Source organism: Hetaerina americana, unplaced genomic scaffold (assembly GCF_022747635.1).
Source record: "Hetaerina americana unplaced genomic scaffold, ioHetAmer1.1.p SCAF_2, whole genome shotgun sequence".
Classification (NCBI taxonomy): domain Eukaryota; kingdom Metazoa; phylum Arthropoda; class Insecta; order Odonata; family Calopterygidae; genus Hetaerina; species Hetaerina americana.
The window spans coordinates 50,952,010-50,978,799 of NW_027286763.1; the positions used below are offsets into that span (position 1 = coordinate 50,952,010).

Below are 26,790 nucleotides of genomic sequence, written 5' to 3' on the forward strand. Positions count from 1 at the left end.
TCCTTCCATTGGGTGCTAATACTCTTAAACTCGGACGATGTCGCAAACAGTCTCATATCCTCCACGAGCAGAAAGATATTGTGGGATTTGACCCCAAAAATAAAGAATCTCTTCTTAGATTTTTAGGAAAAGTAAAGTTTTCCAAATTTTTGAATGATTTTATTTAGAATATTGCGGAATCTTGAATTGCTCGCAGCTACTCAGATTTTTACCATAGTTAACATATGCTTTTTAAACTTATTTCTTCGAAGCACAGTAGTTTTTTTAATTCTAAAGCTTTCTGTTAATATTTTTTAAAAGCTATACCTTGAAGTTAAGTTGTAACAATGGATGCCACAGCTCACAAAAGACAATTCCTTTCGAAGTATCTATAAACATTTATAGCGTTGATCCCCAATTGGTAAACTAACTGTAGGTGGATGATTTCAGTAAGTTAATTGTGGATACTTATGCGTCGCATATTAAATCTTTATTAAAAATGGACAAATGAGTGAATGTAAGCCGCAATTAGGGTCATCAGAGAGGCATTCCCGTGAGTGAATCATTTATCGTTTTTATTCCATTACGGATTCAGTGGTTTTGGTTAAAATGTTTTGGAGCGAATTTGAAGCGATTCACTTCTATTGGCAGCTTTGGGCAAACGCGATAATTGAATAAGCCGATTCAAACTTTTTTCTCTCTCTCTCTCTACATTTCTCCCTCAATCTGCCTTAGCCACCGTCTCCTTCCTCCCCGCAGCAAACAGTATCCTCGCACCATCGCTCTGCACACGTAGAGATAGATAAAAATCCCATTTGAGAAGTATGTTGTGGGAACCTCGAGGCTGGGCAATGCTCCCACTTGTCACGTGCACTGGCTCGGTTCCGCGGACGAAACGTGTAAGAGTGGGCGATGGGAGGTGGGCACAGGATGGGTGGTTTGGTGCCGCGTGGCTCATTTCACCCTTCCCCCATTCTACCTCTCACCCATCTCCCCCTAGATGCCCGGTCTCCTTTTCCTCAGTCCCATTACCCTGCCCTGCTCGGGAGGGGGTTAGGAGGATGGGTGTGTGAGTGAAGGGGTGGAAACTTCACCTTCAGCTCCTCATACCCGCCAATATTACGCCTGTCGGTTGCCAGTGGTATGGAATTGAGTTTCGGGCATCCATAACCAGCATTCGATCTTCCCAACAACTTAAAAGTATTAACCGCCGTAGAAGGAAAGCCATCGGCCACACACATCACTGCAGTTTTTTGCGAAAAAAATATTTTTTCCGTCATTTTAATATAATTATGCATTCATTTTTCAAATTTACCTGCTACCAGGTCAAACTATCCTGGTTAATCTGTGTAATGAACACTAATATCAGTAATTTGTCTTATGCTCTTCTGATAGGAGAGGGTAGAGTTAACTTCGAACCAATAAGTCCTACTGAGTGTAAAATTTTCACATTCATGGCAGAAAGCAGCTCACCATCCTGTGCCACTGGTGGTTTCCCACAAAAACTGCGTCGTTAGGATTTTTAAATGGGGTTTTGCAGGAGCAGCACCCGAGTTCTTTTATTCTCAAGGGTCACCGCCCTCTGTATACTCTGGTCAATGGGCGATCGCTTTACCCAATGTATACCGTAAGCCACGCCGGCATATTGAACTTACATTGTGAGCACGTTCCCTGTTAAAAAAAAGGCTTCCTTAAGTGATCGTTTAATAAGGAAAAATATGCGCATTATTCAAAAACTAATTATTATCGGAAATCTCGTAAAAAACAGTTGTATTATATGTTGCATTTTTTTACACTTTCAATGCCTACGACTTTTACACCAATTGTTTGGTTCCCTTGTTGATTTCATGCGGGAATAACCGAAAATTATCACCGATGTGGATATAAATGTCGTCAAAAATGAAAATTGGTCTTAGTCGATGATCACTAAATACTCTCACTATCCGAAGGATGAGTAACTGTTAGTGTTCCTGTCATTGCGTGCATTTAAGCAAGTAGAAACGACATAAAAGTCCAAGAGGAGCAAATGTGGTTGGTAGTCCCAGAACTCTCCTAACTATCCACCGTCCCTTTGCCTATCGATTGCCTCCCTAAATAAGAACTAGTTGCTCGCCATTGACGGCAAATGCTATCGATCATTACCATCGATAATGGAACAATCGGACATTGGCTTCATACCATCGATATTTCGATGCAATCGACCGTCGACGGCAGCCGCCATCATGTAGGAAATCAACTCCATCGGAATGATGGGCGGCCGAAGCGTAGCCACCGGTCTTTGGGAGGGGGAATAGGGATTGTTTTTGTCCCAGCTAGTCCGCTTCCCAATCTTCCTCTCTCATTCCCTGTCTCCCCTCTCGTCGTCCCCGTGTCTCCTTCTATTGACTACCGACTCCTCCTCCTTCACTCTTTACCGAACTGCCATCAAGACGCTTTCGGCTCTCCCGAATAGCACCGTTTGGGCGGGGAAGACCTGGGAACGGCGTGCTAATTTGAGGAGAACGGACCCGCTTTATCTATTAGTCCCGGTCGATTTCTCTCTTCCCCGTCGGCATCTCCTGACGGCGCCGAAACGTCGTCTCTCTCCAGCCCCGCCCACCTCCGATACGATCCACCCCATTATTTGTTGGAAAATGAAAACTCATTACTTAAAATTCAGTTCCGTCTATATTTTTTTACTCCTCCCTTTTTTTCCCGTTTGCTATCGAAGGAATAAATCTGGCTTAATTGCCGGACAGAGAGAATTGCTAATGAAGTGATGCTCCATTAATTCACCGGTCGGAATTTTAAAGCCGCTTTATTCGTTAAGTGAGATATACACGCTTATATAAATTCATCAATTGAAGTGAATTGCATAAGTTAATTATCAATTACGAAAGCAGTAATTAATTAGTTCTCACTCATGGGAACTACAAGAATTTTGTTTATTGAGTGAAGTTACTTTGCTTTGTCCATGTCTTGCGCAAGGAATGGGTTATTCAATACGGATGTTGTTTAATTATTTAATCAAATTTTTCTATTCATATCACTACCTTCCTATGCAGGGTCTTTACATTATCTTTTAAATATATATAACCTTAGCTTATTAATTAATCTTTAACAAATACATCCCTAAAATGTGTATGGCGATAGAAAAATAAAATAGATCCCTGCTGATTTCACGAGTGGATCCTATTAATCTGTTCGCAAACAGTTTTCATTTTTTTGTGGAAATAATTATTTATACTTCTTCTATTCTTCAGTTGCCAATAATACGGGTGAGAGGGTGGTATAATATATGTTTAGAGAGTTTTAAGGTATATTTTAGAGAGGTTAAGTTATAGGCATGCAAAGTACGTGGCCGCCGAGGTCATTTGCGATATATGGCGGAGGATACATCGAGGATGATCAGTTTAGATGGTATCGGCAAGAATAATGGAGAGGTGGGAAACAGACGAAAATTTTTGTGAGTGCTAGATCAGGATAAACGAATGGGGTCAGTGTGCTCAAATATCAACATTCAATATGGCTGCTCTAATGTCCGCAAAACGACTCTCAAGGAAGAATTCGAACACCATTCAAACACATGCAACTTCCTAGGTATAGAGTCCAGACCGTAGATGTGTTTGGGCAATAACATACGCACCGGATTCAATGAGGGCCCCATTATTTCATCGGAATTTTCGTTCTTTTGCTAAATTCATGAAAGGATTATTTCTCTGAAAATGACGTGATTATATTTTTTTATTTGACACAATTTTCCACCATCAAAAATCAGGTGGTTATTCAACCACAACCGACAGGACCTTTTGAAAGTTTTCAGACGCGGTTTTGCTTTTACATTGCCTTCAATTAATCTTAATAGTATGTCCTTCTCGACCCTTGTCCTCTCCTCCTTTTCATTGTTCCCACGTCCGCGATTCCTTTCCACCCGACGAGCTCTTTTCGCGCGATAAAACAATTTCGCGAGAAGGAGAAAACTTCCACTAGCGTTTATCAATTTATCTCCCTTGACTAATTACCTCAAGCGGCCATAGAGCAGGGGTGAAATATTCTCGGCAGGGAGACTTATGACTTCTGTGTCAAACACAGGCCGACCGCGTTTGGCTGTCTCCGAAAGTATCCAGCAGCTGGGAGGTCATTAAGAGAGATGATATACGATCCGCAAAGGTCTAATAATAAGCATCTATGAGGAATAGTTTTATGGTGAGATATATATATATATACACACACACACACGAGGGTCATCCGGAAAGTAGTACCCGTTCGTGAAATAAAGACACAAAAGTAAATATTAACAAACATAAAAAATTTTATTTGAAAGAGGATACTTTAAACTACTTCTCAACATAATCTCCAAGCAAATTAAGGCATTTGTCATAACGTGTGACAAGTTTCTGTATTCCTGCTGCATAGTCCTTCGCCGCCAGCTCATTGAGATACGCGAGGGACCCATCTTGCACAAATTTTTGCATAATGCAGATGGTGTTTAACAATTTCATGAACAATTGTTCGAGAAACATTGGGAAAATGCTCACAGATGTCATCAATTGTGACGCGCCGATCGTTCCTCACGAATTCGTCAACTGAGCTCACCAGTTGGTCTGTAATGACAGACGGTCTCTCCGAACGCTCATCGTCGTGTGTGTTCCCCCTCCCCATGTTGAAGTTGCGACACCACCGCCGAACAGACGACTCGTCCATTACATTGTCTCCATACACCTCCTTTAATTGGCGATGAATATCACATGGGCGAACGTTTCTTGCATTGAGGAATTTAATCACTGCCCTCACTTCACAACTGGCGGCGTTCTCAATTTTTTTAAACATTGTAAACAATCACAGAAACAACACAGGCAATGCTAGCGTCACGCAACTTGGCTCAGAGAAGGCAGACAAGCCACTGAAGCTATCTGACCTCGTCCAGCGGCTACTCGCGTCGTCAGCACTTCATGCGGCACGAACGGGTACTACTTTCCGGATGACCCTCGTATATATTTTTTTTTTGTCCACGGATCCTCCCTGCCCAATGCTCGCGAAGCATGTCCCGTGTTCATTCATTCTTGTTCCTCGAGGGAAAGGCATTACAGAGGACGGGTATCAATTTTGAAAGTGGGAAGAGGAGTGTTCCGTTACTTGTCATCTGTCAGGGTTATGTCTCAAAGTTGGTCGCCACGTGTCAGAAAAAGAGCTCACGCGAAGCTTCCATCTTGCTTTGAAGAACGTGTGTTTCGAACGTGCCACATTTGAAAAGCCAACTCCCCTCCAGAGCGCACCGGAATCTCATTCTTTCAATCTCGCCGCCGTCTCACTCGTGTTTTGTTTCTTTCCTCATTCCGATGAGGCAAAAAATTATATCGTACATTATGTCTCACGGTAAAACAAGTTGATTTAGGATATTTATTTTTGGGAATTTCTCCTTGACTATACTTTTTTATCATTCTACCTATCTATCCACTCAAACTGTTTCTGGATCGAATAAAACGTTAATTGATGGGATAAGAAATATTTGTAAAAATATGTCAAATCATGCGGGTGCATTTGATAAAGGGACGGGTTTTTTGTGAAGTATTTGTGATCAACCAAATGTCTTTTATATATCTGTTAAGTTCGATACGTATTTTGCGCGTGTGATGAACCGACTTCGAATCCTACGAACGTAGTACTAGATGTTAGGTCTTCTCATAATGAGGATCTGACTTTTTGGTTCGAAATAACCTGAGCTAAACGGAGAATCTCAAGGCTCCAATGACACCAGGAAAAATTTCTTTGAATGTTGTGTTATTTTCTTTTTTTGCATTATTCCATTATAAAAAGGAAGTTGAAAATTTGATGGAATTTAAGATTTTCAATTCCGTCAAACCAACCCTTTTTCTATTTGAATTTAGCACGTTGATTACTTAAGTATTTGACATAGATTTACCCAACTTTGCCAAAACGCATTCCGCTTAAATTCCCCGGGTACGTAATTGAATGATCATCATCATCAGTATTTCAATCCTAGGATTGGTTTAGTGCGGCCCTCCATTCTACTCTATTTAATGTCAATGCCCTCAATCCTTGATTCCCTCTCTGTTTTACGTCCTCCTCAATTTGTCCTATGTACATGTCTCTTGGTCGTCCTCGTGGAATCTTCCCTTCTATTTTTCCTTCGATTGAATGATACCAGTGAATAATTTTCTCAGTTTTCAATGAAATTATTAAATAGCTATAGAAATTTGAATACTGTTTCCAAAGTGTAAGATTACAATTATATTTACAGGATTAGTTTTCATCAAAAGCAGTGAGTTTCTCCTCAATTATCTCGTAACGATTATATGCTATGTTGCGTGGTCTTTCTTTTACATTTACGCACTTTTCCAAAAACTGCGGTGCAAAGGCATCTCTTCTCTCACAAATATATCGATCTATGCAGTTTCTCTAGGAATAATATCCATAATTATTCCCATTGAAAATTCACGTCCAAGTCCTCATGTTGAAAATAATATGTTCATTCATTTCTGTGCATAACAACCTTAAATATTACATTTAAAATAGTTGACGATGAAAAAAATGTGAAGAAAAACTCGTTACATTTTACCATGAACTGATGATGAAGACGGTTTAATGAATCGTTGATGTCAAACTACGAATTATTCGACGGATTTACGAGATGAAAATGGGATCGACGCTTAGCGAACTCTGTTTGTGCGTAGGCATAGTATGTTTTGCCAGATTGGAAATAAAGTTAAATATTATTACTTCGATCAAGTCTCAATTTTATCATTCCACTATGATAAATGTTTTCTGTATTTTCGGTACCCACGTCATTCCTTCACCGCGATTATGTATCTCTGAAAAAAGGCAGTAGAGCAGAAAAAAATTGCGTAAAATATTTTATAGAGATATTTAAATATTGAAAATATAACTGAAATGGAGAATGGAAATGTGTATCCATACTAGAGATATGGATAAACAATATTCTATACTATTGATAGACTATACTCTATCCACAACTTGGACAACTTGTTGTTGATTGAATCGTAATTCAAAAATCACCTTATTACGTCTGTTTATGATATTACGGCATCAGCAAATATGTACTCTGGTGTATAAATATTTATGTACGTAGCCGATATAATTGTATGGTGTTCCGAGCTTGATTAGTACGTCCTTTTATTGCCCTCTATTTTTCTTGTAAAATATATTGTAAAGAGTAAAGTTAAACCTGATGATCTTTACGCGTCTGACATTGGGACATTAACTTAACGCTTCAGTTAGCTTAATAAAGTATGTGTGATTTACTCAATTTAAATTTTCTCGTGCTTCTGCAGGCAAAGCCGTCCCCTTCGTCGAACTTACGGTGGCCCACGCATCCGTATTAACCATCCTGGCCATATCCTTCGAGAGGTATTACGCCATATGTGAGCCCCTGAAGGCTGGCTACGTCTGCACCAAAGGGAGGGCATTCCTTCTCTGCCTACTCTCATGGGCCGTCGCGGCGGTTTTCACGAGGTAAGATACCACCACCTATCGCCGAAATCCCGAACTCATGAGTCATCCAAACTTCTCCGGAAAACTCCGAGAGATGTCTCTGTTAAAGCGTAAAATTTCAAATTTGGCGGAGTGGAAGATGCTATTTGGCAGTGTGGTTACTGAAGAGGTTGGGTGAGCCTGATGTTTGTGTAATTATCGGGAAAATTTTGGTACATTCATTATTTTCTTCTTTTCGGTTTAGCTATTTGTATAGTGTTAAGATTACTTCTGAATATCTGTTGACGTATGGGTGCTTCTCAAACCAATCAGCAAATTGAATATGAATACTTGCTCTTGAAATGGCTTTAAACGTTCGGAATCTCAACAGGAGCAGAGTGAAAAGCTCTCATACACTCTGTAATAAACAAAGAAGAGTCCTAAATAGCTAATAATTCTTTTTGTTTTGAAATATTATTATCGAACAAGTGTGTTTGCGCATCACTGGACTTGTTAGTTCTTGAACAATTTAACACTCATAACTAGACTTATTGTAGCCAAAAAATTATTAAATTTTCCATGAAATTCACAAATATTTCTTCCAATTTGAATAGACCTCAATTCGAGTCATATTTTTACTTATTATTAACAATGTCATTAAAATTCTTCTCAGCTGTTTTCTTTAGGATTTCATCGGAAGAACATGCATGACATCTTTCTGAGTCAAGCTTTTCTGTATCACAATCAACGTATTAAACCGCCGATGAAATCACGATAAAACATTCAACTATTATTAATTTAATAATTCTTAACTATACAACTTGCCAATTTTAGTTGCATCCTCGTTTCTATCTCTATTATACAGTTAAACTAATAAGGCAGTCAATTTTTCATGTTACTGTAGACCTGAACTAAATATAAATGGCTTTCTCTATATTTTCAGTGTTTAGGATGATTAGAAATCCAGCCTTTGGAAAGGCAATATCTTCAAGTAAAACTAGTTTCCTTTTCAAACTCTTGTGCGGAAAATTTTACTTAATCCTATTATTTCGGCACTGCATTATTTTGCCAGATCAATTATTCATCTGTACCGTAATCTGCCATATTTTGGTATAAGAAGTTTGAGAATCGCTAATACGCAAATACATAACCTCTTTTGTGTCGCTAATGCATTCTGTATTAACACGAGGGCTACTCACCATTAATAAATTATGTGTAATAATTTGGTGAAATACAACTCTTTAATAATGTGGTTTGTTCTTCTTGAATGTTTTCATGTGAACATAAATTGTTCTGGTGTTATTTTTTTTGGTGGCAAAATAATTAATATGCTCTTTTTGTGTGCTTTAAGGGGTAACTAAAACTGTTTATCTTAAATGTTTGTTTTTTATCAAAATATGTTAATTATTAAGAATAGTTACTATTTTCCTAATATTTTTTTAGCTACACTTTTGAATGTGGTATGGACTGCATTTCCTACGAATTTTAAATTGTTACGTCGTTCAAGTTTGACCTCATTATGCATCTTTTAGAGTTATTTTTTGCTGGATTTTTTGGCGATTGGATTTTTCTGATATTGGATTTTTGGCAAGTGAAATTTCGCTTCTTTGTGTGAAATATTTAAGAGTGTGATTTGGTATTGCAAATAATAATTTTAAAGGTTTGAGCCTTTCATGTTATTGAGTCATTGATACATATTTATTTTCATGTGGATCGAGTGAAAATTTGATGCATTTTCACGCTAGGTCTTCAATGTAAATATCCGTTTTTCCATCAAATCGTCTAAAAAACCGATTACAACGGAATTAAGCATAGATTTTTGTTTTCTGATCGGAGTTTACACTCAATTTTTACTGGCTGTCGTCATGCTTTCAACAAAATTTTTAATCTTTTTCGTGGATAGGCTAATGAAAGATGAACATTGAATTGTGCATTTTTATCCAGCGAGGAAGATAATGCGGAGGGATTTAGTTGCTGCTCGTGAAGTTGGTTAACTGAAAAGTACGAGGGTCATCCGGAAAGTAGTACCCGTTCGTGCCGCATGAAGTGCTGAAGACGCGAGTAGCCGCTGGACGAGGTCAGATAGCTTCAGTGGCTTGTCTGCCTTCTCTGAGCCAAGTTGCGTGACGCTAGCATTGCCTGTGTTGTTTCTGTGATTGTTTACAATGTTTAAAAAAATTGAGAACGCCGCCAGTTGTGAAGTGAGGGCAGTGATTAAATTCCTCAATGCAAGAAACGTTCGCCCATGTGATATTCATCGCCAATTAAAGGAGGTGTATGGAGACAATGTAATGGACGAGTCGTCTGTTCGGCGGTGGTGTCGCAACTTCAACATGGGGAGGGGGAACACACACGACGATGAGCGTTCGGGGAGACCGTCTGTCATTACAGACCAACTGGTGAGCTCAGTTGACGAATTCGTGAGGAACGATCGGCGCGTCACAATTGATGACATCTGTGAGCATTTTCCCAATGTTTCTCGAACAATTGTTCATGAAATTGTTAAACACCATCTGCATTATGCAAAAATTTGTGCAAGATGGGTCCCTCGCGTATCTCAATGAGCTGGCGGCGAAGGACTATGCAGCAGGAATACAGAAACTTGTCACACGTTATGACAAATGCCTTAATTTGCTTGGAGATTATGTTGACAAGTAGTTTAAAGTATCCTCTTTCAAATAAAATTTTTTATGTTTGTTAATATTTACTTTTGCGTCTTTATTTCACGAACGGGTACTACTTTCCGGATGACCCTCGTAATAAACTGGTCAAATGCTATGTGTATTTAAACGCGTCAAGGATGGCTGGATTTTTAAATCAGTTTTCGCGAGGGGAAACTTTAATGGAATATTTTTGACCGGTAGATTTAATTTGTCACCAAATATCCTTATTGTATTGATGAGGGGATTTGATTGCGGATTTGATATCGTATTTGGTTTCAGTTCAGAGTGAAAACTGTAAGCTTCTGGGAGAAGAAGGAACTTAAGCGGAATACCGAGCTCACAATGGAACTTGTAATATAGATCGGAGGCCGAGGTTTCGTTGGGCCAGTAATTGGGTGAGGTGAGAGGGTAGGTATAAGGAAGGAAGACCAGTTTTGACTGGCATAAATGACGGTAGGATGGATGATCGAGGAGTATAGAAGTTTTCTCTATCCAACGATAAGGTGCTTTTCCTACAAAGTAAGGGGTCTAGCGCTCTCCGTTGTGGTCTGAATTTACCCTTAAAACTGGTGAAGTAACGGATAAAAAACTTTAGTTTATTTAAGATGCCACCAGGTTGTGATGCTTGGAACGATAAGAATATGATATTATTCAGGTTACACAACAACTTCCTGGAAAATATAATGGGGGGAAATAATAGGAAGCAACGGGAGAGGAAAGGCGAGAAATAAATGTATGGATGATATAAAAAGTACTAGGAGAGTAACAACATACAATGAACTGGAAAGAATGTCAATTGAGAGAGAGACAAGGCTCCGCCTTTAGCATATAATGATGATTATCCTTGCTGTGGGAGGGAGAGAGCCTTCAGTTCGTGTCAATGTGGAGCATGGGAAATATTGAGTTCTGGAAATACTTAGAAGGATCCTTAAATATGGAAAGAGCGGAAAATCACATATTTAATGAGGAGGTTGATATATTTCTAAAGAAATTTCACAATAATAACGCCATATTTCGAAAGTAGAATGAATGACGTTTTGTGCGCCGCTATTCCTTTCCTAGTCTTTGTCAAATGTAAATTATTAAGGAGTGAATAAGTTTCTCTTCGGGAAACTATTTTAATTCGCTCTAGATGTCGTGCTGCCATCTCGAACTTCTTCCTGAGACATGTCCTCTCACATTTCATCTTCGCGGCGTTAAGAACCTCATTTTGGTTCGAACCCAAAACCTTTACCTTACCACGCGCGGTAATATCATGGAATTTCTTAAGTTTATAGTTATTATTATGAACTATGAACACGGTTATCAACCCTGAGGTCGGTTTGCTAGGTGATGTCACCTAGTTCACCCAGTACTAAGCCCAACGTCTTATGAAGTTCACACATCAGGGTAGGGGGCCAGTTCCTTGCCCTTTCACAGCCCCTGTGCCAGCTTTATTTTCCCAGGAAGTTCTGATACCCGAAAAATCGCACAGCTCTGGTGAAGCTAAAGGCGCCCAGAGGTGTGACCATGAATCGAACCCGGGCTCTCCGGTCAGTAGTCCAACGCTCTACCCCTGGACTGCCAACTACTAGCTATTATTATAGCTGCCCAAAAAAGAGACTACTATTGAGGAAGGATATATCCACAGTTATGATTAACTGAAGGTCATTTTTCACCGAAAAATGAAAACCATTGACATAATTTTCAATGGAAGACCATAGGCAATGCTAAAATCGACTACAAAAATGGTACATATTATGTCTTAGTTGCAAGGGTGAACGACTACGAATAACTATGAACTATATATGCATTATGCGCTCAAAAATGTTATTTTTAATAGAATAATTTCCAATTCTAAATACAGTCATATGTTATATATTTTACGTGTTCCACCCGTGGCAAAAATGCCATCTTGGGAAATACGCATTAGCATAAGTATCACTTGAGAGTATTTGACTTTTCTTCTTATCCAACACCGATTTACTGAATAGACATTTTAAATTGTGACTATAAAGTGCCACCGTCAGAAATAAATAACGAAATGCATTATCATAATTGTCTACGGAAGAATTAAGATTATGCATACCGATATTTTGTTTACAGCATACCTCAGGGGCGAGTTTACGTATTCTTGGTCGTATTAAGTGGGCCTTTTTTAATTTCTCGATCCCTTCATTCGAATAAAAATTCATGAGTGTATGGAGCAATTTCCCCCTTTATTTAATTCATACTATGAAATGCGTGTGTTAAAATAGGTTTGCTTAAGTTTTGATAAAGATTTTTGTGATCTGGTAGTAACATTTATCCGCCAAAATTAGGTAATTTTGTGTTTCGTTCAGAATAAGCAGTAGAATCGGAAGACGACGGCAATCTTCAGTAACATCAATGCTTTGAGCCGCGTATCTCTAAGAGCATCGGAGCCACAACATCAGAGGAATCTTTCATTGTTGGTACATATATATAGTATACAGGGTCCGTACAATAAGTATCGGGACTGGTTCCAAAATTCAAATCAAAATTAAGTTATCATTACAATTACTTAATAATCTTCAGCATACATTCCTCTTGCATCGATACACCTGTATTTCGGCGTGTCTTCCACTCGTCAAAAGCCCGATGGAAGTCGGTTTTCGGAATACTGTTGAGAGCCTTTGTCGTCACCACTTGAACCACCTCGATGGAGTCGAACCGGAAATTTCGCAAGAAGTTTTGAACTGCTTCCAAGAAAATGAAGATTTTCTCGACAACGTTATTACCTCAAAGAATAGCTCAAAACGAGCTCAAATGATATCGGTTCGACTCCATCGAAGCGGTTGAAGCGGCGACGATAAAGGCTCTCAACAGTATTCCGGAAACCGACTTCCAGCGGGCTTTTGACGACTGGCAGACGCGCCGAACTGAGCATATATCGACGGAGGTAGAATGTGTTTTGACGATTATTAAGTAGTTGTGATGATAACTGCAGTAAATTTTGAGCTTTGGAACCAGTCCCGATACTAATGGTACAGACCCTGTTTCTATAAATTCGCGTTCCTGAGAAAATTGACTGGATAGAATGGAAGGCACTGCGAGGGCTATTGTCTTGTATTGAATGATTTTAAAATCTTAAATTCCAGCCTTCTAATTTTTATTTTTTACGGGGATCGGTTTGATTTATTAGCTGATGGACTTTCTATTACAATCCCGATGGTGGCATTATTTTCTGAGTATCCCGAACACTATTTGGGTGACTTGTGGAGGGCACTTCAAGTAGAGAACGCAGCCCTTCGCGTCGGACTTTAAAAACCGTGTATCTCTTGATACCTTTCGTCATGATTAGTCTAATGCACAGCTATATTTCTCTCGAACCTCCCTTCCCCCATTTCTTGAAAGTACTTCCTATAATCACATTACTTGCCTATCCCTAAGAATCACATGACTTCACCTGTCGGTCGCTTCTTCTCTCAAATATAACTAATTACTTTTCACTACAACTACCGACAGCTAGTAAAGTATTTTCAAGGTGTTTCTCGCAAAAATATATTAATTTTTTAAAAAACATTCAACTTTAATAAGCCATCATTTGGCAATTTGAAGCAGGGCGTGGTGACCAAGCGAGTAGAACGTTCTGCTGCTGGCCGGAAGGGTAAGGTTCGATTAGCGTCTCTGGACGCCCACCAGTTTCATCTAAACTTCGTTTCCGGGTGTAAGTTCATTCTGGGGAACCGCAGCATTGACACAGCATTCGGAAATAAATTGTACCCTCGGCCCAGATGACTGCAAAATGATAGACTGCACGAGTTGAACTCTGGCTTATCCTATCGTATAAATCTTATTTTTTACTACTATGGTTTCCTTTCACCTTGATCTTAGCATTGGTACCCTATTACTATCTTACCTTTGAGAGAGACTTTATGAAAAATAAAGCTGCCAATTAGAAGACTCTGGAAGTTCCCGATCTATTACTAGCTTGAAATTAAACCCCTATAGCCCTGATAGAATGACCTGCTCCCCCATTCATTCATTACGCAGCACTTCATACTCAGCCGGACTGCATGCTGATCAAGTTAAAATGACTTCGGTGTGGGCGGTGCTTAATAAACTTATCGCGCGATAATTTTTTCCCAGCGTCCGAAAAATCGAGGGACAAAAAGTCGGCGAACCTTTTACATGAGTGAACGATTATCGGTCGGTGCATTGACCATGCGACCTGTCGGGAGTCCAGGCGTCCAAATCCAAAAGTTGATGCGCGGGAAATATGCGAATGTCATCCGCGGGCCCTTTGAAACCGCTGATTGAAACTAATGTACTCATCTCGAGCGTCAGCGAGATTTTTTTATTTTTTTTTTTTTGACGTTCGGAAAAATTATCACGCGATAAAAGTTCGCTCGCGTGTAACGGGCCTTGGGAGTAGGGAGGATTTCGTTGTCAAACTTCATTGATGTGTTGTCGGCAAGCGAAATTGTGATGAAGAGAAAAAAGAATTAAAAAAAAAGATCGCGGATCGCGGGAACACGACGGGAAGATATAGGAGCGTTCCACGGCCAGCCTCCCGATTCGATCAAATTCTCTCCCACTTCCCCCCAATCTTTTTTTTTCGCTTCGTTCGTTATTTTGTGAAGCGGCCATTGACTCGTCGAGGACTCAGTGAGGAGGAGGATGGAGTGGGTTTCAAAGGAAGGAGGAGATGGAGTTGGGGGTTGGGTGACAGCGGAACGGGAAGGGGTCGGTTGGCCAGGGGGAGGTGGATCGAAGGGGAGGACGAAGTTAGTTGGGACAGGGTGAACCATCTTGGTGCCTCCCCTCCCTTGATGTCCCACCCAAAACTTCCGCACTTAAATCGGACACTCGTAAAAATGCACTCTTTGTTCAATGAAGGCGGCAGCGGGTTCTCTTATTTTAATGTGCTCGACTATGAGCTCCGAGGCCTACCGCCCTCTCGCAACTGCGCCAGCAGCGCGTGAGAAGATAAGTCATCGCACATCCGAGGGTCGTCAAAGGATACGTAAGTCGTATCATCCCAGTTATTGGATTCGGCGGCTCGTTTTAACGGTGAGGCTGGTCGGTAATCGCACCCTTGGCTCGAAATCTAAAATCTTCCCCATCCGCCTCGGGTTTTCATCCCTTCTTACGATGCCCATGTCTCCCCTAATGTCTCCCCAGAAAATCTTCCTCTTTTTCCTTCCAAGGGATCCTATACCTCCCGCCCCCACACATCGCCGTCGCAGGGTGAAGTCGTAATGACGAAGGGCCTTATTGTTTATCAGTTCTCGAATTTCCCTGCCGCGCCCGCAATCCTAGGAGCACGGTGACGCACCGTGCGTTCAGGAAACCGTCCCGTCGGAGTTTCTGAATGTGGGGGCAAACAGAAAGTGCCGTGGTAAGTTATCGGCTCAAAAACCTGTAAAACACCTCCTCGGCTCGGAAAGTATTCGGATCACCCCGCTTACGGAGATACTGAAGGAGGTAATATTCGAGTTAAGCCTAACATCATTTATGAAGACTGGGATTTCTCGGGATACAGGGCGGGGACTTTTTCCCTCAATATCAATATCGTTTAAAGGACTAAAATGAGATGATATGTTAGAAGTAGAGCGGTTCTGCAGTGAGATAAGTTATTCTTTAATTCTTTCATAATTACAACATTAAGACTCGGTAATACTTATTAGATTAAAATATTTGCGTTTGCTTTGCTCGAGAGAAACTTTCGCGTGGTCGTGTCCTCTGAAGCAGCGAAAAGTGGGGGTACTCCAATGATTCTCGTACGGATGGTATATCCGCAGTATGAAAAAGTATATCCTCCAAATTCTTTATTTCGATATAATAGTTTGCCGCTACTGTAGTGAACCCGAAGGTTATATCAGATAGAAGGGTAGTCTACCCCAAAATATACACATGTGAAACACACCATACATATACGGATTTAGATATGTCAGCGGTTTTTTACGCTCTCTCCAGTCACGCAATAGGCTACAGAGATACTCATATTACAATTAGTAAAGAGGAATGCTATAACCATAGTATACAGGGTTCGTCCGCAAAATAAGTGTACTGATTTTTTCCCGCCGCTCCAGGCGCGCCCAGAACCGCTCTGACGGGCTGCGATTGGAGGGGGGTATGTTGGCAAGCGACGCTGAAAAAGGCAGTCGGCTCTGAGCTGTGGTGTAGTGAGGAGCTCTGTTAACGCGAACCTCCACGCTCGACCCACCTCACGGAACGCGATGCCGAAGTTTTTGGAGCAGCGTTATTCCATCAAATTTGCGGTAAAGCTTGGGAAATCGTCTACCGAAACTGTCGGTATGATTAACCAGGCTTACGGGGGGTCAGCCATGTCCAGAAACATGATCTTTCGGTGGCACAAGATGTTCGTGGAGGGCAGAGAAGAGGTCGACGACGAACCACGGCCTGGAGGCCCATCAACGACACTCACCGACGAAAATGTGCGAAAAGTTCGCGATGTACTGAACTCTGATCGTCGTCTTAGTGTTCGGATGATAGCAGAGCAGTGTAATGTGCCAAAAACAATAGTGCACGAGATTATTAGGGAGCAATTACAGATGCGAAAAATTTGTACAAAGTTGGTGCCGAAAGTGCTAAGTGATGATCAAAGACTCAATCGTTTGGAAATCGCGACACAACTTGCGGATCACTGCAAAAATGATCCACATTTTTTAGAGAACGTTGTTTCGGGTGACGAGACGTGGATCTTTGAGTACGACCCGGAGTCGAAGAGACAAAGTGCGGAGTGGCACACCCCATCATCACCCCGTCAAAAGAAAGCTCGCATGAGCAAATCTCGGATCAAGGCGATGCTCATTGTCTTTTTTGACAAAAGGGGAGTCGTCCACTACGAATTTGTACCTGAACGACCAACTGTAAATGCTGCATTTTACGTCCAAGTGCTCGACAGGCTTCGAAAACGAGTCGCCCGCGTCCTGCCAGCGATCAAAAACATCTGGCGGCTGCATCACGACAATGCGCCGTCTCACACCGCGCTTGTCGTGTCGGACTTCTTGGCCAAGCAAGGCGTGGCAACGCTGCCGCACCCGCCCTACAGCCCGGACTTGGCACCACCGGACTTCTTTCTGTTCCCGAAGATAAAGAGGAGTTTGAAAGGAACGCGATACGGGACTTTGGACGCCGTCTAAGAGGCCGTGACGACGTGTCTTCGAGAGGTTCCCGATGATGCCTTCGCGGGAGCGTTCCAGGAATGGGAACGCCGCTGGAACAAGTGTATCGACTCACAAGGGTCCTATTTTGAGGAATATTAGCTTAAGATATGTAAAAGTGTAATAATTTTTTTTTCCTGAGCTCAGTACACTTATTTTCCGGACGAACCCTGTATTTATCAATTTTAAATTGATTATATTTTCTGCTACATTTTCCTTTTGTCTCTCTCCGCACCTGTATCTCCATCCCCTTCTTGCATTGCAATTTGAATATTGATATAAATTGTTCCAGGAAACGTTTTCCTTTCCAGTTAGCTATTGCAATGGCTGCCTAAAACGGAAGTCTCAAGTTCGATGCCATACGTTTGGATAGAATATTGCCCCTTGATAAATCGCATCCGAAGAATTGATTGGCAGTGATAGAGAATCACTCTATAATTCTCTGACGCCTTCACTGATGGAGGGATGCTTGTGCTATGGACACGTTGTGTAATTTTTAACCAGAACTTCAGAACAACTGCAGGCGACTAATTAATAGGAATTGGCCCACCTACACTGAATACGTGAAATTCATGTCATATAGGTCTTAATGCAATGTGTCCATGCTCATTTTGGAGTTTAAGGCTTTGGTCATAGTTTGTCTGGCTGAGATTACAGAACAAAAACTGTTTCGAAGGCGTCTTTAATATCATTTAAGACTAATGAGGTGGACATATCGAAACGCACTTAGCATTTAAAGCATTACTATCCTAAAATTTGGGAGATAATTTTTAATGCCATATATGTAAGTCGTGTTTTCTCAAGACGTGCTCGAGCACCTTTATTGCGACCAACTACCCGAGACTATTGCAATGGCGTCGGTGCCTTCTAGAGAAAACAGAGGCACAGAATATCCACGAGAAGATATCGGTCGAAAGATTTGAACTGTCGTGGTGCAGAGATGGGCTGAATTACCTCGATGGTATCTCACGTCAGGAAATAACCCTTCGAGTCAAGTCACCAGTATTATAATACTGTTCTTCCAATGATTTTTTCTCAAAAGTCATTGTTCCATATAATCTTAAATTACAGTTTTCATGAACAGGATGAGTCAAGATGGAAGGAAAAATGTCGAGCAAACTTAATCATTAGTTCATATCCAGGGGTTTTGAGGGTGGTAGATTTGTTAGAACACTTCCATGCAGACAGATGTCTCGCTCGTTAATTCAGGAGCAATATCTCCAAGCTGTGTCCATAAGGGAGTGAACGCCGCCAAAACAACAACTGCAAATTTTATTGTGAAAATAATTGCTTATATGAAGTGTCGGCCATGTTGGCCTTGTCATTAACGGCTGCAGTACAAGTCCCATTAGATTTTTTTTTAATCTCCTTCAGAACTTATGACCTCAACAATGCGTCTGAACGCTCGTTATATTACTTTACGAGAGTGTTAGAAAATCATATGGGTTTCGATGTGGCCCATATGATGAGGGCGGATACGTTAACGATAGCACGCATTTTCGTTTGATAACCCATTTACCGCCATCGTTTCGAAAAGAACAGCTGCGTATGTTCACTTCAGTCTCCCGAAAGACTATAACCTTCGCGAGATCACATCCTTTTGTTTTCAAAGAATGGCGAAAATTCTCTCAAGAAAATGAGAAGGTTCTAAAGATTTCACACGCTAGTATAAAAATTTTTATGAATGGGCTGGGAATGGAGAAAATAATTTGGATGGAGAGGAAGATGGACGACGAAGAGGCATAAGTGGTGGGGAAAAAGTGGAAAGATGATAGGGGGAATGTGAAGAAAAATAAAGTGAGATTTTCGGCTGAACATTGAAGAACATAGGCATTTTGAACGGCTTGATGTCTGATAAAAAGTATGAAGAACTGAAGAAAGAAAGTATTAGAGCTCATAAGAAGGAATTTCTTGCCACGAAAATTTATCACAGTTATTGATGACCGTCGAAATTGAACCATTAATGAGCGGTAGTCTTTCTATGACGATGATAAATTGTAGGACGGCATACAAATTTTATAAATTATGAAATCTGAAGTATAAGTATTGAAAATAGTATCCCTTGTCGCCGTCCCCCTGAATGCAATTGAAACATCTTATGGTTTTGGCCAGGAATCTTATGATAGAAATGATAAAAATATTTGACGGAAGTTGTACCCTCTCAATGGTATGTTTGAATGAGCACGTCTAAGGAAGGATATATGAGGCTCAGGATTAACAACCCCTAGTAGATCCATCGGTGAAATTTCGGTGGCTGTGTGAAAGATTTAATGTCAAGAATAAATTGAACAATTGAAATGCTCAAATATAAATTTTTCAGAGCTCCGAAATATATTGATGTGACAGGCTCAAACCGTACCTTTCATTGTTTTAGTTATGTTCTGTTAGTCACCTATACTATATATGTACATACCTCGTTGCTAAATATCATCGTTCCCCTGCATAGATCTCACCAAGAATCAGTGTCATTTTATTATTGGGCCATTCAAGAAATTAGATCACATAAACTTACCAATGAAGCATCATTACTTTTGAGAAAATGTTTACGGAACTTGTTTGGCAGAGATAAATATTTTGCTTGTCACAGAGGATTGTTCAACTCATTACTTTTCGAAGGAATTTCCTTGCATAAAAGTGTCCTCTAATGGTGTTAACAAGCTCAATGCGTTGAAATGTTACTATTTCTTTAGCGTGTTTGCTCTCTAAAATAAATATTCTGGTAACGTACGTCAATGCAAATACGAGTGAATGTAATTAATTTATTAAACCTGGATAAAAACATCCATGAAGAGTACTTGCTCAAAAGAGGCGAAGTGTAATATTTCCGTTTGCGACATGGTCAAAATAATTGTATGGTTGTCTTTTATACTGTGGACCATTAAGTTTGTTCAAAAGTATTTTATATCTACTATAAAAACTTACCATGTACGTATACTTCTGTATTAGTCAAATGAGCGAACATTAATGTTTTTTAAATTCTCATACCTTCCTTTTTTTTAATAATTAGATTTGTAATTTTTTTAATACTCTAAATGTGATACATTCTCGCAAATATATGGGAATGCACTTTTGGTTTGCAACACCCATTGGCTTGGCGTGTTGAAGGTTTTGCTATGCAAGATTAGGCATGCCGTCTGCAATTTCGGGATCTTTACCTTCAGAGTAGTAGGGTGTTTTGAAATGTTGAAGCATGACGACTTTTCAACGTGCATCATTCATGTATGAAGAAGTCTTTACGGTCCGTGTCTGCTTTCGGATACGAGGCACCACGTTTTGATATACGGCTATGTTCATAAGGATATGACGCCATTTGCTTCATCTACTTTAATAATACCATCCATAGTTTTTTTATCGGTGAGCGGTATAATAATATAGGGTTGATTTGCGGATATCACCCGGTAAAATGCTAATCTATGTCTTGCGCAGTAATTGCAATCCGGTGTTGAACTGGCCCTGTGCACATTAATGTACCTATCGTGCGGATTCCTAATAAAAACTGCGGGATTATAAAATGCGTAGCGTATGAAGTTCCTTGAAATATCCGTGCCATTGGTCACGATGTCCATCGTTCCGTGTGTGGATTTGTCTTTTTCTCTTAATTGACGCGTCTCGTATGGAGTGGCCTTCGAGAGGAAGGTTTTGTGAGGAGAGAGAAAGAAAGTGAATGATATTGGAGGAGGAGAGAAGAGAGGAAGGAATCAGGTAAGACACTTTTCAAAGAGGCAACGCGCTCTCAAAATTATTCATTCCCTTTTTATTCTTGTTTTCTTGTTAATGAATGGACCTGCACATTTGCTTGCTTTGTAGTTGTATTGGATGATGGGAAATGGGATGGATGTAAATACTTCTCTGCATCTTTATTTACATATATATATATTTACCGCACGAGCCCCTCTGCACGATAAAACCACTCTCCCTCCTTCGTCGTTCCCATATCGCCCCACACCACCACCACCCCCTCCCCCCCCCCCCCGGGAACTCCTTTCTCACTACACCCAGCGTAATGTTCCTGATTCATAATTACGCCATTTGACAAACATCCGATATTCCAATCTCACTGTTTCATTCGTTTTGCCATTCCCTCCAGTTGCGGATCATTAAATTCTCATTCGCTCTGCCTAGATTTTTAAGTTCTGTTTATTTCCTTCGTTGATACTCTTTTTCCACGGTCATCAGCTTGATTTTTGATGGAGGATTTGTTTCTCCTTGTGCCTTCCTAAATGTACGGACAACTGGTTGAAAGAAGTTATAACAACGAATTTTCCCTTTCAAATCAATTAATTTCCCTCGTGCCAAATTAATGATTTTCCAGTGAAATTACGACGCCGAATTCTGATTAGCCTCTGTGGAAACATTAAGAAGAAAAATTGGCACAAATTGTAGTTAACCGTATGACGTGTAATCAAATGTTTCTTATTTTCTCATTTTCGCTGAAGGGATGCGGTCAAAAGCAGTGGAAGGTTTGAAGGGTTAAAAACTTCGAAAATGGTCAAATTAATCCGCACACTCCTAACAGCTGGTTCTTGGTAATCCTTTTGCCCTCACTATGCGCCTCTATATTGTGTTTTTGTGGCAATTATTCGTCATTGCACTGCTTCAGTTTTTCAATTTTAATTATAATATCCATTCTTCTCTTTGCCTTGCGATTTATGTAACAGAATCGGCAGCAAATTCGCCATTTTGTATATGAATTTTTCCCTCTACCTTCCATAATTTTCAGATTTCATAATTCAAACCTTAAGTTAAAAAGTTATTTCAACATTTCCAGCAAAAATTGCCACCACAAAGCTGGACTTAAAGATTCTTTGTTCCTTTCTCCAAATTGTTTAGAAAGCTTCCACTTAGCTAGGAAATTTAATCTCTCAGCTCGGCGTACGCATTTTGCTCATAGGAGAATCAACTTTTTGTTTAAAGTCGTTTTAAGTAACCCTAAGCTGGTCAAACAGATCACTGTCAAACTGTCAATATTAAACTCACACTCGGTTTTTCAGCATCATCATAAGTCATCAATTTCAGTCTGATTTACTTCATATCTGTATTCTCAATAACCCAATGACCTCATCATGCCATCTCTTTTATTCTTTCCTAGATATTCATTGCCTCATTTACGTAGCACTCCTGGAGTCTTCCTTCATAGTTAAACTTGTTTATTATCGCTAAAGTAGGTAACTGCTACGCATTTGAAATCTCCAGGTTCATTCTTCTATGACGAGCCAATCTAAGGTAATTTAATTCTAAAATGCCGCAACGATGCTTTTTTACTATGTGATTGTTGGCAATATCGTTGGCAGTCCGAACCAAACCTTTTTACTTCTGATTCTAAACAGAATTACTTCTGTGATAGCACCCCTTTTTTTAGTACTTCTCAAATCGAAACAAATCAATCCATCTGTTGTGAAATATAAAAAACTGGATGTGCATCTGTTTCGTTATAACTACAGTCATTCTTTGCAGTAATTAGCAAAAGAGTTTGGCAAAATCAAGCATCGATATCCAATGAAATTGATTGATTTGTATTGTACTTCCATATCATTTATGCAATGTTTTTTCGCTTTACTTTACCGCATTTTTCAATAAATGGTGTAATTATACCTTGTCTTACCCGACCATTTTTCGTATTTACGTTTGATTCGTGCACCAATACCAACTTTTCCCAATTTCATTCTGAAATTTCACTGATCATGCCCCGTCATCTATCCACTGTTGAATCCAATTTTCTTCTGCCTTCAATCACAAAACTGTTCACAATTCACTCCGGAGATGATCAATTCAGATGTTCGGTGATTTAGGAGCATAAACGACATCACCCTATTTCTCTTAGATAAAAAATTCTTTCCTCATTGACTTTGGTCGGAGTTATTTAAATTAATATACAAATGGCTCCCTTCATATGGACGACTGTAATAATTTCATGCAGGTATTTGGTCATTCAGAATGTCGTGCATTTATGCCAGCGCAAACCTATCTCCCGCGATTGCGATGGAGAGGTAAATTCATTGTCGCCGAACAGTACGCATACCTGGATAGAGTGAGAATCTATTTTTCTCCGGCTTAGTTGATTAACAGTTAGAAAGGCCTTTGTTCGAAAGTCTCTTTGACGTACAAATACTGCGACTGAATTTTAAGTGTCGCCCGGGTACCTATGGTTCTCATGTGTCCTTGGCTAGCAACCGTAAGATCCACTTTCAAAGAGGCATGACGCACAACCGATATTTCCTAAGAAATGGGTCACCTGAGAATGTAGCCGTAATGATCTTTTATTTTTGCTTTTGCCGTTTTTAGAACTCCCATCATTCCACGTTTTCCACCTTTCTCCACCCGTCTCACCTTTCTCATTCAGCGCGATTCTCTTTCTCTCTGTTTCCGTCTCCCATCCGTCTTCTACGTCCTGGACGACGGACCCGTGGATCTATTTTCCGTGTCGTGGCTTGGGGCATGATGCATTGTTTTCCTCCCTAACCATCCATTGTCCTAGTTTTAGCGCAGCGGTCACCCGAAGTATCTCGTTTGCTCTCTTTTTCTTCGAACCCATCTCCGTTTCTCTCACTCCCTCTCTCTTTTTTTTAAGTTTCTTGTGCACAAAGCGCACTCTCCCGTTCAATTACACTCTTAATTGCTCGGGGAATACTTTTTTTTCCTCCGAATAAAGGAGAGAGAGAGAGAGAGAGAGAGAGAAAAAAAAAAGGTGAATAGGCTCTAGTTGAAACCAAAAGCCTAGGGCAAGCCAAGAAGAGGAGGGAAAAGAGAGAAAGAGATTTCTTGAAGAGCAGAAACAAACATAAAAAATTATAGTGTGTCGTCTTTGCTCGTCTATGTGCATGAGCACTTTAAGAATGCCGACGTTATCCTTTTCCCTGTCTTTAATTTTTTTTTAACCTTAGTCTCTTGGACGATTCCGTGTGTGTTTTTTGTATATACATGTCTCAACTTATATATCTATATGTTGTTTATCCTCGTGCCGTCTGCTGTGTCTTAAAAATCTCGGTGTGTTTCATTTGTTTTAAAATGTGACGTCTCTTTTTAGCCGAAGCAGCGGATACATTCCATTGACCATTGTACTCAGTTGGGGACTCGATAGCGTGAATATTCCAATTGCTGGACTGGGAGTCATCTTCAAAATATTACTAGTTCATACATCCGGATTCTTGTTTTCGTCGCGAAAATGCTTTCTTTAAAGACTTCCCGATAATTGAAGCGCACTCGGTGATCCTTTGTCCAACAGCGTTTTTATTATAAAAAATAAATTAATTATTGGCCTCCTTTCATTATTATCAACTCATTCTTAAGTTTTTAAAACTGTACATACCGCGCTTATCTCAATAATACTCCACTTTAGAATCATGAGATAATACACAATGGGCGAAGAACGTAGGTGTGCTTAAAAAATTAGTGGGTGTTTTCTATTTTTTTATGAGGTAGCCTAGAAAACATTTTAGTTCAAAGTCATAGACGTAGGAAACTATGATTTTTCAAAATATAAATTAAGATCAAAGTGTAATTAGACTTTAATTCTCTCTTTAATAAATAGAAACTTAATTTAAACATGCTAAAAAAAATCTCTAGCCTTCTCCATTTCTGAGTAAACACAAAATTTTGGGAAAAAAACTTCATGTCTGCTAAAATGCAATGCATATTTGAATAAAATAGTTGAATATGTCATTCATTTAATCCCTTGGTTTCCAAAGCTTCGCCGTATTTTATTTTTCATTCAATTTTATTCTACGTCCTGTCCTTGTCAAGTTAACGCTTTTTGATGCTGAGCGTGTTGTAGCTGTAATTGTTCGGTATTCAACTAATGCTTCCCCATCAAGCATCGCACGCACCAGCGGGCAGTGATATTGAAGACATAACGCATGGATCCTGTTAATAATGTGAATAGTAGCTAAGTCTTAGTCACACTATGCTCGCAGATGTGCCTTCAACGTCCATTATTTGGATAGTCTAGTCTCTTCCTGCATATCCATTATGCTGGATACAATCGTGGAAACTTGGGACCCCAATGATCGCGGTGTGACACAAATGTGTTTGAGAGGATAGTCATGCCTTGGACCGTTATTTCCTCCATTACTCATTACTTGAAAATTCAGGGATAATTTAATCCCATTTCTTCCCAATTTCACCATGTTTCTGAAAGTTCATCTGGCAAAAGTCGAGCATTAGACCGACTGTCACATCCAACTGGAATCGATTGAAGTAATTCAATCTTAAGAGTTAACAATCCACTATTGACTGTGAAATACCCTTACAAATAATTGCCATTGAATGCACGCTTCAGTGCCTTGACGTAAACATTTCTAAATTTTCAATTGCCTTGCGACATGTCTCAAGCTTCCAAGTTTCTTCACGTTTGTGTCCAGTGATGCCCCCATATTCTGTTGGGTAAAACAACCCAGCAGATGGTGGATGTCTTACAATAGGTCATAGTCTCGCCTTCATCAATGCAAAATATCTAGAGCATTCTCTCAAACTTTCCCCTCTCCCACCCCTCTCTTTCCCTTTCTTTCTCTCTCTCTCTCTCTCTTTCTCTCTTTCTTTATTCCTCTAACAGCCCCACCTTGATGTTTCCGGAGTACAACAGCTCCCACAAGTATTTCGACGGCAGCAGCGTTCCCGCCTGCTTCCTGGAAGTCAAGGATACCTTGCCCGCCGCCTATTTCCTCGGCATCATCACCCTATTCTTCTTCCTTCCCTTCGCCGTCCTCCTCGTCCTCTATTCCGTCATCGCGAGGCACCTGATGCTCGCCGGCCCCAGGAAGGCCGGAGGCGGCGATTCCGGCACGGCGGCCGGCGGCAGCACTGGGGACGGAGCCGCCGTCAGGGCCCTCGTCCGGGCCACCCTAGGAACCACAATCCGTGGCGGGGCCACCCTCAGGGGAGGGAGCAGCGTCCATGGGGGGAGCGGCTCGGGGAGGGGCGGGGGCGGTGGGGGCGATGGGGCGGCCGTCCGCCGCTCCCGGCGCCAGGTGGTGCTCATGCTGGGCACCGTGGTGGCGTCCTTCTTCGTTTGCCTCTTCCCCTTCCGCATCCTCACGCTCCTCATTATAACCAAGGACGTCGGGGTGCTGGGGTCATTGGGAGCGGAGACCTACTACCCACTGGTGTTCGGCTGCCGCATGCTGATCTACATCCACTCCGCCCTTAACCCCTGCCTCTACAGCCTCATGTCCTCCAAGTTCAGGAGGGGTTTTGCCCGACTGTTCTGCACCTGGAGAAGGGGCAGGAAGCTCCGTCGATGCTACCGGATGAGGTCCCCGGGGGAGTACGCGATCGGCTCGGAGCTGGGCGGGACCACGAGGAACGGCGCGACCTCCTCGCCGCTGGCGGCCTCCACGAGGTCTTCCTCCTTCTCCCGGACCTTCCGGAGTAGTCGGGGGAAGAGTTTGAAAGCGGACGTGCCTAAACTGTCCACCTTGGAGGAAGCGGCCTCAGGTGGGGAGGCGAGGAGCTCCGAGGCGGCGGCGGCCGGGGCGGCTGTCGTCGCCGCCGGGTCTTGCGCCGTACCCTCTCTACCCAAGGCCTCGGTGGTGGTGGAACAAGTGGTGGCCGGCGGGGAAATATTTCTCTGAGCAAACACGTCTTCCCATTAG

At 41.0% G+C, this 26,790-nt stretch overlaps 1 protein-coding gene across 1 annotated transcript in view; it reads left to right on the forward strand.

Moving 5' to 3' along the window:
• The window catches only part of LOC139688092 (growth hormone secretagogue receptor type 1-like), a 570,688-nt gene that overhangs the window by 534,708 nt on the left and 9,190 nt on the right, over positions 1–26,790 (forward strand). The window contains exon 2 of the mRNA XM_071585517.1: positions 7,272–7,452. Coding sequence (XP_071441618.1) covers positions 7,272–7,452 — 181 coding nt within the window. The remainder of the gene's footprint in view (positions 1–7,271; positions 7,453–26,790) is intronic.